The sequence below is a fragment of the Chiloscyllium plagiosum genome, chromosome 1 (genome assembly GCF_004010195.1).
Source record: "Chiloscyllium plagiosum isolate BGI_BamShark_2017 chromosome 1, ASM401019v2, whole genome shotgun sequence".
NCBI lineage: Eukaryota > Metazoa > Chordata > Chondrichthyes > Orectolobiformes > Hemiscylliidae > Chiloscyllium > Chiloscyllium plagiosum.
In genome coordinates this window covers 127,741,244-127,756,235 of record NC_057710.1, presented here as the reverse complement: position 1 = coordinate 127,756,235, position 14,992 = coordinate 127,741,244, and the positions used below count along the sequence as shown (strand labels likewise).

Below are 14,992 nucleotides of genomic sequence, written 5' to 3'. Positions count from 1 at the left end.
TAAACATGAATAGATTCTGACATTACACCAACCGTTTAATGCCTGCTTTCATCTTGATAATGAGCATGATCAATAGAGAAAGACTTGAGCCCCGGAACTTTGTATGAATGCCCAAAACTTTCATACTTCACACACCATAAGACCAAATGCAGTGCAGCACTCGACAGCAGTTGACCAGAATGTGTGTTGACTAAAAAGAACATGAAGAAGCTAGGCAGAGGCAATTTCCAAATGGTAACATTTTGAAGATTATTAGTGAGGCCAACCCCGTTTTTCATTATGCTACCTATTGAAAACAAATGGGCTAACCCTCTGCAATTAGGTTTTACTGACACAGAGAGGTGGTGCCCATAAACCTGTGCTTCAGCACCTTGAGGACATGACAGTAGAGAAAATGGAATTTTAAAAATCCTGCAAACGATTTTGTGGTCATGAACATGAGAAGCAGGCTTAGAGGTGAGACACTGCTGCACTAGGCAATAGATGACCGCGCAGTTTAACAGAACAGAGTTGAAACTGTACTGACCTTATTGAGACGAGCAATTTCATGTTCATAATATCCTTTTTGTTTGGTTATTGAGGAGTGGCATTCTTTCAAATGTTTATTTTCTTCTTCAGCCTCAAGCAATTTTGCATTTAGTGACTGCTTTTGTTCCTTTTACCAAAATGGGGAGGGATAAAAAGAGAAAAAACACAATGTAACTAACAGGAAGACTGGATTTTCAGGATACATATATTCAAATGGTACATTTATGTAGCTGAACATAATATTAACTTTGAAACAGTTGTAGCTTATGAATCACATGGAATACAAGGTTTCCAATAAATCTACTTGTTCCTTTATAATTAAATCTTAATTATTTTCAAGCCAATATTAGTAAAAAGCATACTTCTGCTGTTTCAAGTTTTGCTTTGGCAAGCAGCAACTTCTTATCAAAATCCCTCTGCTTCTCATCCAGCTCCTTCTCTAGGTCACTCAGGGAGTGTTGGTAAGTGGTGAACTTTTCTTTCAGCTGTAGAAAATGAAAGCCAGTGAAGAATTCATTATGGATTTGGGAGTGATGAATGTTTCAATTAACTCAAACACAGAAGTCTGAGGCCACACAGGTGATAAGCGCAAGCAGGGACATTTTGTGATTCATAAAGAATCAAGAATCCAAAGCTGGACCTAAACTCTCCATTTTGAGAACTGTAATACATTCCATTTCATTTTTAGGTTTGTACGGATGTAAATGCAACAGAGGTGCTCAGATGAAGTTTACTTGATTGACACCTCAAATGAGTGGGTTGTCTTATGAAGAAAGAATGGACAGACTGGGCTTGTTTCACTAGAGTTTAGAAGTGTGAGGGGTGGCTTGATTGAAATGTATATGACCCTGAACGGTCTTGTTAAGATCAGCATGGAGAGGATGCTGAGAGTCCAGAACCAAGGGGCGCTGATTTAAAATTAGGAATCCCCTCTTTAGGGCAGAGATATGGAGTATTTGTTTTCTCAGAAGGCTGTGCAACTTTGGAATCTCTGCCATGGAAATGGTGCAGCCTGTTTATTTAAGGCAGAAGTAAACTGATACCCTTAACCAAGAGCCAAAGATGATTGGGGGTAGATATGAATGTGGAATTTGAGACACAAACAAATCAGCTGTGACCTTATTGAATGGTGCAGCAGGTTTGAAGGGTCAAATGGTCTCCTTCTGTTCTCATATTGTATGTCAAATTCGTAAGTTGTTATTCTTTCAACCTTTCTACATTACAAGCACTGAACTTCATTTCCAATTCAAGTGGTGTTCAAATAATTCATTGCTGGTTCTGGGAAGATGTAATTCTTGATGAACTCACTAGGGGGTGTGCAAGAATGGTCTCACATCATATTCCGATACATACAATTACTTCAAAAGGGGCATTTACGTTGCTACTATTAAGGACTTGGTATGAAATTAATAAAACACATTTTACATCCCAGCATTCCAAATAAAACCAAGCATGATTTAGTTTAGGCAACATACTATGTTTCAACAATCTTTAGTATTTCTATATCAGCAAGTTTAATTTTAAGTACCTGCACCATCCACACAAGGAATGTCACTAACAAAGAAATAAAATGCCGAAGAGACGTAGTGTTTTACCTTCTGCTCATACACTGCCTTCATGTTCCTGAACTCCTGGTCCCATTGTTTATTTATCTTCAAGAGCTGACAGGACAATAATTTCAATAGAAAGAGACATTTAGAATCAGAGTCATAGAGATATGGAGTACAGCACATGAAACAGACCCTTCGGTCCAACTCGTCCAAACCAACGAGATATCCCAACCCAACCTAATTCTACCTGCTAGCACCTGGCCCACATCCCTCCAAACCCTTCCTATTCATACACCCATCCAGATGCCTTTTAAATGTTGCAATTCTACTAGCCTCCACCACATCTTCTGGCAGCTCATTCCATACATGCAACACCTTCTGCATGAAAAAGTTACCACTTAGATCCCAGTCTTTCCCCTCTCACCCAAATCTATAATTCTGAACTCCCCCACTCCAGGCAAGAGACTTTGTCTATTTATCCTATCCATGCCCCTCATGATTTCATAAACTTCTATAAGGTTACCTCTCAGCCTCCAATGATGCAGGGAAAACAGCCTCAGCCTGTTCAACCTCTCCCTATAGCTCAAATCCTCCAATCCTGGCAACATCCTTGCAAATCTTTTCTGAACCCTTTCAAGTTTCACAACATCTTTCCAATAGGAAGGAGACCAGAATTGCTCGTAATATTCAAAAAGTGGCCGAACAATGTCCTGTATAGCCGCAACATGACCTCCCAACTCCTGTACTCAATACTCTGACCAATAAAGGAAAGGATAGTGAAGGAGGTGTTTGGTATGCTGTCTACCTGCAACTCTACTTTCAAGGAGCCATGAACCAGCAGTCCAAGGTCTCTTTGTTTAGCAATACTCTCTAGGACCTTACCATTAAGTCCTCCTCAGATTTGCTTTCACAAAATGCAGCACTTCACATTTATCTAAATTAAACTCCATCAGCCACTCCTCAGCCCATTGCCCATCTGATCAAAGTCCCATTGTAAACTGAGGTAACCTTCTTTGCAGTCCACTACACCTCCAATTTTGGTGTTATCTGCAAACTTACTAACTGTACCTATTATGCTCACATCCAAATCATTTATATAAATGACAAAAAGTAATGGACCCAGCACCAATCGTTGTGGCACTCCACTGGTCACAGGCCTCCAGTCTGAAAAACAACCCTCTACCACCACCATGGCTTCTACCTTTGAGCCAGTTTTGTATCCAAATGGTCCTGCACAGCCTAAATGTTATGATTTCTTAAAATATTACAGCTTGGAAAGAACTGAGCCCTAAATACAATGTCCACTGACTTGGGAAAGAATATTTAAAAAAACACAACCACTTTAGGAGGGTAATTTCAGGATGTACCACCATCATTTGTTTTCTTCACTTCCCTCCACCCTCCAGAATTCTGATGGGACTCCTTCCACCATACTATCTTTATCCACTCTCTAAATCAGTCCCAACACCTCCACTCTTTCCCATGACACCTTTCTGTGCAAGCACTGGAGATACCAGATCTGTCCTTTTTCCTGTTTACTTTCCATCGTCCAGGACCACAAACACTCCTTCCAGGAGAAATAGTGATTTACTTGTACTTCATCAAATGTATTATACTGAATTCGAGATATTGATGAACTCACTATGGGGTGACCGAGAATAATCTAACATTACATTATGATATACATCAGCATTCAAAATAAAACAAGCATGATTTAGTTTAGACAACATACTGTGTTTTAACAATCTTTCGGATTTCTGTATTAGCAAGAATAATTTTAAGTACATGCACTATCCGCATAAGAAATGTCACTAACTAAGATGTAAGATGGTGTCCATTGGGAAAAAATCAAACACACATTTGGTGATTAATTGGATGAACATCATTGTACAATCCACAAATATATCCCAAATCTTTCAGTCACCATAGCTTAATCCTCTGCTGTAACCCCACTTAGACCTTGCCTTCCTTTGCTGATCAGATTAAGTTCAAAAGAAGTTTTGAAAACAATTGGCTAGATATAACATGCACGGTTTTTGTGGGTAGGTACAAAAAATGGGCTAGGTGACTTGCCCACCACGTTCCCACCCACCCTGAGCTAATCCCCAGACCACGAACAGTAGGTAGGCTCTGAAGTAGTCAGCCCAGCCTCTCATTCATCAATTCTGCATTCTGCAGCCTTCCCAACTGAGTTTGACAATTTCAGATTTTAAACACTGTCTCCAATTTTTTCAGCTGGCAAATGATGGTAACTGAAATGACAACTTTGACATTGACAGCTCCTCAAAACCTATCTTTTGTTTCTTGACTGGTCATATTACCATCTCCTTTTGTCTTGCAATGTCATCCCTTTTGGCATTTAATTAGTCCTGCATTCCACTCTGTAATAGACCTTCCTTTTTACTATTTCACAAGAACACCGCATTCTTGTGATTTCCAATATGTATAGGCCGACTTGCTCAACTCGGCTTCATAAAGCAACCCTTTCAAGGCAAGGAAAATTCTCTGAGCTGTCATCAGTACAAGTTGTTCTCATCTGCTGTTCTTTGATTTGAAGATGCCATCTACTGAGAAATGCAGAGTTTGTGTCGTGGATTATCAGGTGACTGAACAGGTTGACTCGCAACTCACTGATCTTTGGGCAAATCGGGTAGGACTTCCCAAAAGGTAGAGGGACCCCGAATGCAACATTTACTTATTTTCTCTGCTGCCACTCTGCCTAATCATTAAGGCTTTTGGACCAAAATATAAGTATGCCCCTTCTTAAATAGGGAGACCAAAACTGTTTACAATGTTTCTTGTTTGGTCCCACCAATGCTCTCTACAGCTGTAACAAGACCTGACCGTTTTTATACTCCAGGCCTCTGCAATAAAGGCCAGCATCCCACTTAAAGATAACACACAAATGTAAGTTGTCATTCTAATCAGAGACTGGAGTGCAACAATTTCAAATTTGAACATACCTCCTTTTTTTGGTTTTCTAAAATCTTAATCTGTCTTTCAAAAGCTTCTTTTCCATCCGTGGATAGGCTTCTTTGGTTTTCGATTTCCATTCCAGTCACATTCTAGCAGGAAAGAAGGCAGAAGAATCTTGTCATTCTCTCATTGCTCGTGTCCCTTCTAGTTTTGCACTTTATGGCGCTCACACACAATATATGTTAAATGTTTTCAAGAGTCATAATTTAAATTGCTTTTTCATGTGTGCAACATTAAATACAAACTAGGTCACTTATTTAATTGAAGGCACCATTTCAACATTCCTTTATCAAATAAAGCAAACATTCTGTGGTATTACAATCACAGAGTTCCTACCGTGTGGAAACAGGCCCTTAGGCCCAACAAGTTCACACTGATTTTCCAAAGAGTATCCCACCCAAACCCATTCCCCTTTACTCTACATTTACCCCTGATTAATGCACCTAACCTACACATCCCTGAACACGATGGGCAATTTAGCATGGCCATTTCATCTAACCTGCACATCTTTGGTTTGTGGGAGGGAATCAGAGCACACCCACGTAGACACGGGGAGAATGTGCAAACTCCACATAGACAGTCGCCTGAGGCTGGAATCGAACCAGAGTCCCTGGCGCTCTAAGTGCTAACCACTGAGCCACCATGCCATCCCTGTATTATGCTAAATTGCCATATTTTTTGGCTTCCATGTACTTTTATTCAATATTTTGTTCAGATCGCAGCAGAGGAAGTGAGTTGGAGCAAACACTGTGCCCAACATAATAGCAATCATCTGCTAATGTTAATTTAACTTATTCACATTTAAGCAGGCACGTGGATTTGCACTTAGCCAAATGCCTCAAAAACCATCAACAATTTCAGCATCTAAACACATATACAGACAAATATAATTGCTATCTTAACCACACCATTACTCTGTCCAGCCCCATATCTGATTACATAAATTAATTATTCCCTTCAATGTGGCTCTGTTGTTTTCTCTTTTCCCTGACAATACCTCCTCTTCAAAATGCTGAGCTTTGATATTTTCAGCCTATTTATGGCCTTATCTTTCGCCTCCTGTTTCTCAGTATGTTACTGTTTACAGGTCTACACTCCCTTGTTTGAATCTCATCAATCCAGTCACTGACCATCAATACATTAACCTTTCATTTTCTCCTTCAGATACAGACAGTGTTATCATGGCATCCTCCACCCATTATCTCTGTTTTGTTGACTAGTTGTAATAGAATTTTCTCACATTATTATATTCACCACATCTTTCTTAGCTGATCTGCATTGGTGTAACTTTGCTATTGAATACCCCATTCCCACCATGACCAACACCACCACCCCCAACCATGCTCCCCCTCCTCACCTCTAGAAGCTTGTTTACATTTATAACCCTCCATACTCACTAATTTTCTGACTCAACCTGTGAATTGTGCACACCCTGCTTTTCCAGCATCACTGGCAGAAATTTCAGTCATTTAGGCCCAATACTTTAGAACAGTCACAATAAAGACACACATAATCTCTTAATGATCTTCTAGGAAACATTATCTGATTCCATCTAGGTAAATTCTGATTGTTCTTGTTAACCATATAATCCTTATAATTTTTCTTAAAAAAAACTCACTAGAACTGCACAGTAAGTACATGCAGACTTATAATTACTACTTTTTCCTAGCAAAGCAAAAAGGTTAATCCAATATTATTTTGATGCTATAGTCCTCTACGGGATGGACTTTTAGATTAAGGTGTTCAAACAGCAGCAGATAAAAGTGGTCATGCAGCTTTAAGACACTTCACTTCTTTACTATGAATTTACCCACCTTTATATAGTCTTTGCTTTTCATCCTCGGGAGCTGTAGGTTTATTTACTGTAGCTTTTGGGGCTTTTCAAAGTGAAGACAATGTCTGTGTATTTACAGTTCTGATACAGTGCACTGATACAAACATAGATACACCTAGGCATTTAAATGATCCCAATGTCTTTATCATATTTCAAACCACACCGAATTATATAAAGGACATTTCAACATTCTTGATCAATGAGTCGATATGAAAGAGGTCAGGGCTTCCCATTATGATGCAAACCTATTGTGCCTTGCTCAAATGACTAAGGTATATTGTACACACAATCAAGATGACCTGGAAATTACAATACCTGACAAACCTGCTAGCAGCAGTAGTTAAATTGGATTGCTGCACAATGGGGGAAGTGTTGAACTTTAACTTTAACTATTAAAAGAAAAGGAAACAAACAGAAATATTTCCCTTCACAGATCCTGCCAAACCTACTAAGTTTCTCCAGCATTCCATCTGTTTGCATTATTTGGTTTTTATTTAAGTGAATAATAAAAAAGCCCCTTTCAATTTGATTCATTGCAGAATATAATCACCTCTGCTCGAGCTTGCATCAGTCCAGATGAGTATTTAACATCCAAAAACAAAGAAGGAAGAAATTCTTTTTTGCGTTTGAGTAGAATAGGAAGAAACAGCATCTAATCTTGTTTTTCTAAAATAAAGAGATTTTTTCCCAGAGGCAAAGTAGAGAGCAGCAGAAGGAAGAACAGCTAAGCTAGATAACTGATGCCAGATGAACTACAGTGGAGGTGTGAGGGTGGCATGTGACATATCTGGACAGCAAATCTCTGGCTACAAACAACAGCAGAAATATGGAACCATCCGATTTGTGATCAACAGCTCTGAGGGTTTATGAATAGTCAGGAAAACCAACACCAACTTGGGGCTGTTTTACTGATAACTGGCCCTTAATTACTCAAAACCAGCTCCGTGATATCTTTGTATGCATGACACCAGGCTCCTGAAACAATGCTCTATCTGAAACTCTATCATGGCGGGCCACTCCCAGGGGGACAGAGGAATTGCTTTAAGGATACTCCCAAAGCATCACCAAGGAGATCAAACATTCTCCTCTGCCCCCACAACCCGTGGGAGTCCCTGACCTGTGACCAACTTGGGCAGGGTCAGCAGATTACATTTGGGCCTCTCAGCCATCTCAGAATACAATAACTAGAGTGGAAGCAAGTGATCAGGAGAGAGTGAGGACTGCAGATGCTGGAGATCAGAGTTGAAAAGTATGGCACTGGAAAAGCACAACTGGTCAGGCAGCATCCGACGAGCAGAAAGTCGATGTTTCAGGCATTAACCCGTCATCAGGAATGTGGCCATGGGGGAAAGGGGGCTGAGAGGTAAATAGGAGGGATGGTGGGGCTTGGGGAGGGGGGGGGCGAAAGGTAGCTGGGAATGCGATAGGTAGATGGAGGTGGGCTGTGATGGTGATAGATCGGAGAGGAGGGTGGAGTGGACAGGTGGGAAGGAAGATGGACAGGTAGGACAGTTCAAGAGGGTGGTACTGAGTTGGAGGGTTGCATCTGGGATAAGGTGGGGGGAAGGGAGATGAGAAACTGGTGAAATCATTGATGCCATGTGGTTAGCGGGTCCCAAGATGGAAAATGAGGCGTTCTTCTTCCAGGCATTGGGTGGTTTGGATTTGGCGGTGGAGGAGGCCCAGGACTTGCATGCTCTTGGTGGAGTGAGAGGGGGAATTGAAGTTGTTGGCCACAGAGTGGTGGGGTTGTTTAGAGCGAGTGTCCTACAGATGTTCCCTGAAATGTTCTGAGAGCCAGCATCCTGTCTCCCCAATGTAGAGGAGACCACGTCAGGAGCAATGGGCACAGCAGACAAGGTGTTTGGATATGCAGGAAAGTCTCTGCCGGATGTGGAAGGATCCTTTGGGTCATAGAACAGAGGTGAGGAGGGAGGTGTGGGCGCAAGGGAAGTTGCTGGGAGTGGAAGGTGGGTTGGTGGGGGGCGTGGACCTAATGAGGGAGTCATAGAGGGAGTGGTATCTGTGGAATGCTGATAGGGGTGGGGAGGGAGATATATCTCTGGTGGTGGGGTTGATTGTAGGTGGCAGAATTGGAGGAGGATAATGCATTGTATCCAAAGATTAGTAGGGTGGAAGGGGGGAGGCGGAGTGGGGAGTTCTATCCTTGCTGCAGTTGGAGGGGTGGGGTTCAAAGGCCAAGGTGCAAGAAGTGGAGGAGATGCACTAGAGGGCATTGTTGACTACATGGAAGGGGAAATTGCGGTCCTTGAAGTAGGAGGCCATCTGGGATGACCTGGAAGCAAGTGATCCACAATAAGGACGGACAGTCAAAGAAGCAGAATATAACTAGTAACCAGGGAGGCAACAGCCTGGTGGTATTAATCACTAAACAATTAATCCAGAAACTTGGCTAACATTCGAGGAGCCTGGGTTCAAATCCCAACATGGCACATGGTGGAATTTAATTTCAATAAAAATCTGGAATTAAGAGTCTAATGATGGCCATCAATCCATTGTTGACTGTTGGAAATACCTATCTAGGTCACTCATGTCACTTTAGGTCATATTTTTCGATCCTTACCTGGTGTGGCCGAGATGTGACACCAGACCTGTGGCTCACTCCTAACTTTCCTCTGGGCAGTTAGGAATGGAAAATAAATGCTGGCCTAGCCAGTGATGCCCTCATCCCATGAATGATTTTTAAACGTGATTCCTCTGCATCTTAATACATATTGGGGACAGTTCCAGGTGAACACATAGCCTGAATAATATAAGTGTGGGGTGATTGCTGTGAAATTGGAAGTTGAATCAAACAGTACAGAAGAATCCCTTCAGTCCATCACATCTGTACCACCAAAAACACAGTACCACTGACGCTATTCCATTATTAATGGGGAACCTCCGTCAGTGGAAGTTTCAAACTGAGAATCTGGTACAGAGGTCAGCATGGCAGTTTAGGGAAGGCCTGGTTGTCAAGTTATTAAAATCCATAGCCAGAAAATCCATTACACTACACCAATGTAATTAAAATCACTGTATTCATAAAAATCAATACCAATGAATGGGCAAGCCACATCTTGCAACACTCAGATATGATTAGTGAGGAAGTGATGAAGGTTTTCAATCATCTCATTTTTCACCATGCTTCCCATTTATCTTTTCCTTAGAAACATTATTCATGTCTTATTGTTCATCATGAGGCACACTGAAGCTACTTTATCACTTCACGAGATGTGGGCGTCACTGTCATGGATAGCATTTACTGCCCAGCCCTAAATGTCCTTCAGTAGGAGTTGCTGAGCCTCCTTGTTGAACTGCTGCAGGCTGTGTATGAGGTGGCATAGTGGTTAGCACTGGTGCCTCACAGCACCATGGACCTAGGGTTTGATTCCCTTGGGCCACTGCCTGTGTGGAGGGTGTACATTCTCCCCATGTCTGCGTAGGTTCCTTCCAGGTGTTGGTTTCCTCCCAAAGTCCAAAGATGTGCAGGTTAGATGGATTGGCCGTGGGAAATGCAGGATTACAGGGATGGGGTGAGTCTGGTGGGGTACCCTTTGGAGAGTCAGTGTGGACTTAATGGGCCAAATTGCTTGTTTCCATGTGATCTAGGGAGATCCACAGCACCCTGAGGAAGAGGGTTCCAGGATTTTGATCCAGGGACAGACCTGCAACATAGCTTCAAGTCAGCATGGTCTATGGCTTGAAGGGGAACTTGCAAATGGGGTATTCTCATAATACTGTATTTCTCAAGCCCTCGTTTCCCTTTCACCTCAGAGAAACATGACTCTGATTCTACATAATCAACCGTAACATTTTTAAGACTTTGTGTGTAAATTAATGTCACAAATGGACTTAAGTGACAGGTAATAGGATCTGAGCGCTGTAGCCACAGTAATGTACAAGTGTTCAAAGGCAAACGGAGCTCCCGCAGGAATAGCTCTCCTTCTCGAAATTAGCGACAAAATTAACCTTTTACAAACAAATAGATTGAAAACTCTGCTGGAACAGGAGAGAATAGTGTACCACGTTCACGTTCATTAGTATCTCGTGTAATTTTAGTGCAGAGGGACGTAGCAAATTACATTGGAAACAAATTAATATTTAAAAAAATTACCAATTTGTCCCAGATTTCTATTGGCACAATTCTGCAATTTATTTTTTTTTAAATCTAGTTTAACGCTCGAAGTGGATACAACTATAAGAAATCCGTGCCTCAAACAAATCCTTTACTTTAAAAATTCCCACCAATTTTACGTTTTAACCAGGCAGTCCGGACTGAAACATATACCGGACACTAACATTGGCATTTTTGTATTCACGGTATCACCGCCGTTAGTTTCCATTTGTAATTGCCCCTTATGATGTGAAAGGTAAGTAAAGATAAATGGCTATTTTCCCCTTGGCATTAATTAACCACCGAAACCACCTTCTTAGGTCCCACCTCTCCTCCTGCTCTTGGTCAGATCTAGACTCCACAGCAGTCTCTGCCTTTCAGATTAAAATCTGAACCCCACTAGGAAGGAGCATGCTTGAACTGAAATAGAAAGCTCTCTCTCTCTCTCTGAACCTGTTTGTAAACACAGAAACTCCGGGCTTACATCTCGCTCACTTACCGCAATCCCTACAGCTCGGGGTCTTTTTCTTTTCTCTCTTAAGTGCACCAGCCGTTGAAAGTCGAAGGAGTACCGTTTTCCCCGTGCAGCTGTTTAAACAGATAGTTAGCAGCCAGTTTCACACATGGCAGTGCAACTAGCACAGTGCTGAGGCGAATAACCTGCACCACTTCAAACCGTGGAGCGGCGCAGCTTTCACCCAATTGCTTTGTTTTTTTTTGATTAAAATAGCCTTGCAGCTAACCAAAACATTCCCATTCAACAGATGCTAATATACCGAGAGGAGCCTTACCTCCACGTCATTTCATTGGAAGGTACACAAAAATAAAGCTCTCTCAGTTTTTTGCTTATTTAAAAACATTCAGCTCCAACACGGTTGACGATAATTAACTGCCGCATCCTCTCACCAATAAATCTGCAGGTATTGGGGTTTTGATGCTGCCCTCTAATGGAGCTTTGCATCTGGATTTGTTTTGAAAATAACAGTGTGAATCTGACTGAAACAAGGACAGCACAGTTTATCGTATCGAAACAGGATGATATTGACGACCTGTTCCTTGTGAATGTACTCAGACCACAGCAAGATCGCCTCCCTCCTGCAAACTGTTTTGGCTTTAGTCTTGTGTTTGGAATTCGGGTTTTATTCTTAAGTGTTTGCAGTCAGTGGTCTTTCAGAAGACACTTCGAAACTTGCACAGGGAGTTTCACCCTCTAGGATTTCAAGAACTTAAGATATTTTCACTCGTGGTATTGGGAAATAGGTTGGGCCGTCCTATAATTTCTGCTCTCAGAGCCCTCCAGCAGCGAATCTTCCCAAGGCAGGAGATTTAAAAAAAACAAATTGACCCCTTTTAATCCCAGTTCTATTTTAATCAGACTTTGGTTCCAAACTCAGCCCAAAAAGTAGTTAAAATTGTAGCTGTTGTTTACATTATGTTTTCTAAGCTTTTCAACATTTACTTCCCTCCCCCATATAAAATAATTCTTAATTACAGTGAACTTTCTAAGCGGCTCACAAGAAATGATGGAAAAATATACTGGTGCTCTGCTGATGAGCCACTAGCTGATATCTGTCGTAAAATAGGAACCGTGTATCAGAAAAAAAACTTCCAAAAACACTGCTTCTAATAGTCATCAAACAAAACCTTTGCACCTCAGAACCATGATGACAACAGGAAGTTCTTGCTGTGACGGAAGATTTGCTGCAGGTTTTTTGTGGGGGGGTTTCAATTTCCAACTAATTAATTTATTGCAGCACATTCTGTTTAGAAACAGCAGGAAATAAATTAACAAGTCTCCTATATTTTTCAAATATTTTAAAAGCCAACGGAAGACATTTTATGGTATGAGTCATGTAAACATCCTCACCTTTATCTGACGGTTAGGACATGTTTCATTTGGCACAGATTGGAACTGCTTCACCCTTTATTTATTTTGTATGTATGCAGTGTAGCAGCTGTACTGAGGCATACAAGTGACCATAAGTAGGGTCTAAATTAACACTGCCTCCTGAAGTTTCGCTAGAAAATGTTAATGCACAAAGATATGATTTTTTAGTCACAAGTTATGATTATCAGGACTCTTCTGTCAAGTTCAGGAGGTTTTTTTTAAGGAAAGCTTGGTAAACCACAGCCTCAGATTAACATTCGAGAGATGTGGGTTCAAATCCAAACACAGCAGATGGAGAAATTTGAATTCAATTTAAAAAGCTGGCAAAATGCCAACCGCCTGACTATTCCTGGTTGTCATAAAAACCTGTCTGGTTCACTAATATCCTTTAATGAAGGAAATCTGCTCTCCTTACGTGGTCCTGCCTATATGTGACTCCAGAACCTGTTCTTCAGGCAATTAATGATGGGCAAAAAAATGTTGGCCAGGCCAGCAATGCCCACCTCTGTTGGACAAATAAAACAAACAAGTAGTGCTGGCAGTAATTGTCCAAATGTGAAAGAGCTGTGGAGATTTGAGGCAATAGAGTCATAGAGCTCAGAAACAGACCCTTCAAAACAACTCGACCACACCGACCATGTTCCCAAACTAACCTAGACCCACCTCCCTGTGTTTGCCCCATATCCCTCCAACCCTTTCCTATTCATGAACCTATCTAAATGTCTGTTAATCATTGTGACTGTACCCACATCCACCACTTTCTCTGACGGTTCATTCCACATATGAACCACATACTCTATGTAAAAAACCGGTCCTCATGTCCTTTTTAAATCTTTTTCCTTTCATCTTAAATATATTCCCCCGAGTTTTGAACTTCCCCACCTTAGGGAAAAGACACTATCTATGCCTGTCATGATTTTTTATAAACCCTAATAAGGTCATCCCTCAACCTCCCATGCTCCAGTGAAAAAGGTCCCAGCCTTTCCAGTCTATTTTTATATCTCAATCCCTCCATTCCCAGCAACATCCTGGTTAATCTTTTCTGAACCCCCCCAAGTTTAGTAATATCCTTCTCATAACAGGGCAGCCAGAACTGCACGCAGTATTCCAGAAGAGGCCTCACCAGCATCCTGATGTTCCAACTCCTGTATTCAAAGATCTGTGCAGTGAAGGCAAGTGGACTAAATGCCTTCTTAATCACCCTGTCAACTTATGACGCAGATTTCAAAGAATTGTTACCTGAACCCCGAGGTCTCTCTGTTCTACAACATACCCAGGACCCTACTAGTAACTGTGTAAGACCTACTAGTAACTTGTTTGTTTTACCAAAACACAACACCTCACATTTATCCAAATTATAACTCCATCGGTCACTCCACAATCCATTGACCCAATTGATCAAGATCTCTTTGTTTTAGGTTGTTTTTGGGGAGGGGGTAGGATAAGGAGGAATTTGAGGCATGTGCCAATCTCTATTAATCTTAATGTTACCTTTACTTACTGTCTGACTCAACAACCTGAACAAATATTCCACAAGTGAAAAGTTGTTTAATTGGATTACTTTTAAGTTAAATTAATTAATCAAATCTGGAATTAAAAAACTAGCATCAGTAATGATAATCATAAAGTTATCTGATTGCCTTATGGTTAGATTACTTACAGTGTAGAAACAGGCCCTTCGGCCCAACAAGTCCACACCGATCCTCCAAAGAGAAACCCACCCAGACCCTTTCCCCTACACCTAACACTATGGGCAAGTTAGCATGGCCAATTCACCTAACCTGCACATTTTTTGGACTGTGGGAGGAAACCCACACAAACACAGGGAGCATATGCAAACTCCACACAGACAGTTGCCTGAGGTAGGAATTGAATCCAGGTCTCTGGCACTGTGAGGCAGCAGGATTCTGGATTAGTGGTGCTGGAAGAGGACAGCAGTTCAGGCAGCATCCAAGGAGCTTCGAAATTGACGTTTCGGGCAAAAGCCCTTTATCAGGAATAAAGGCAGTGAGCCTGAAGTGTGGAGAGATAAGCGAGAGGAGGGTGGGGGTGGGGAGAAAGTAGCATAGAGTACAATGGGTGAGTGGGGGAGGGGATGA

General features: G+C 41.5%; 1 protein-coding gene across 6 annotated transcripts in view; it reads right to left on the bottom strand.

The window, feature by feature from the left end:
* LOC122553066 (TNFAIP3-interacting protein 1-like) overlaps nucleotides 1-14,992 on the bottom strand; it is a 40,571-nt gene that overhangs the window by 16,879 nt on the left and 8,700 nt on the right. For 2 of the 6 annotated variants that reach the window (XM_043696590.1, XM_043696547.1), the window contains exons 2-5: nucleotides 5,042-5,143; nucleotides 2,124-2,189; nucleotides 891-1,013; nucleotides 527-655 (exon numbers count right to left, since the gene is read on the bottom strand). In XM_043696590.1, the coding sequence (XP_043552525.1) occupies nucleotides 527-655; nucleotides 891-1,013; nucleotides 2,124-2,189; nucleotides 5,042-5,143 (420 nt within the window). Of the gene's footprint in view, nucleotides 1-526; nucleotides 656-890; nucleotides 1,014-2,123; nucleotides 2,190-5,041; nucleotides 5,144-6,868; nucleotides 7,008-11,332; nucleotides 11,450-11,504; nucleotides 11,594-11,796; nucleotides 12,637-14,992 lie in introns of those variants that run through there. The other 4 variants (XM_043696564.1, XM_043696574.1, XM_043696581.1 and 1 more) reach the window with 4 other exon arrangements.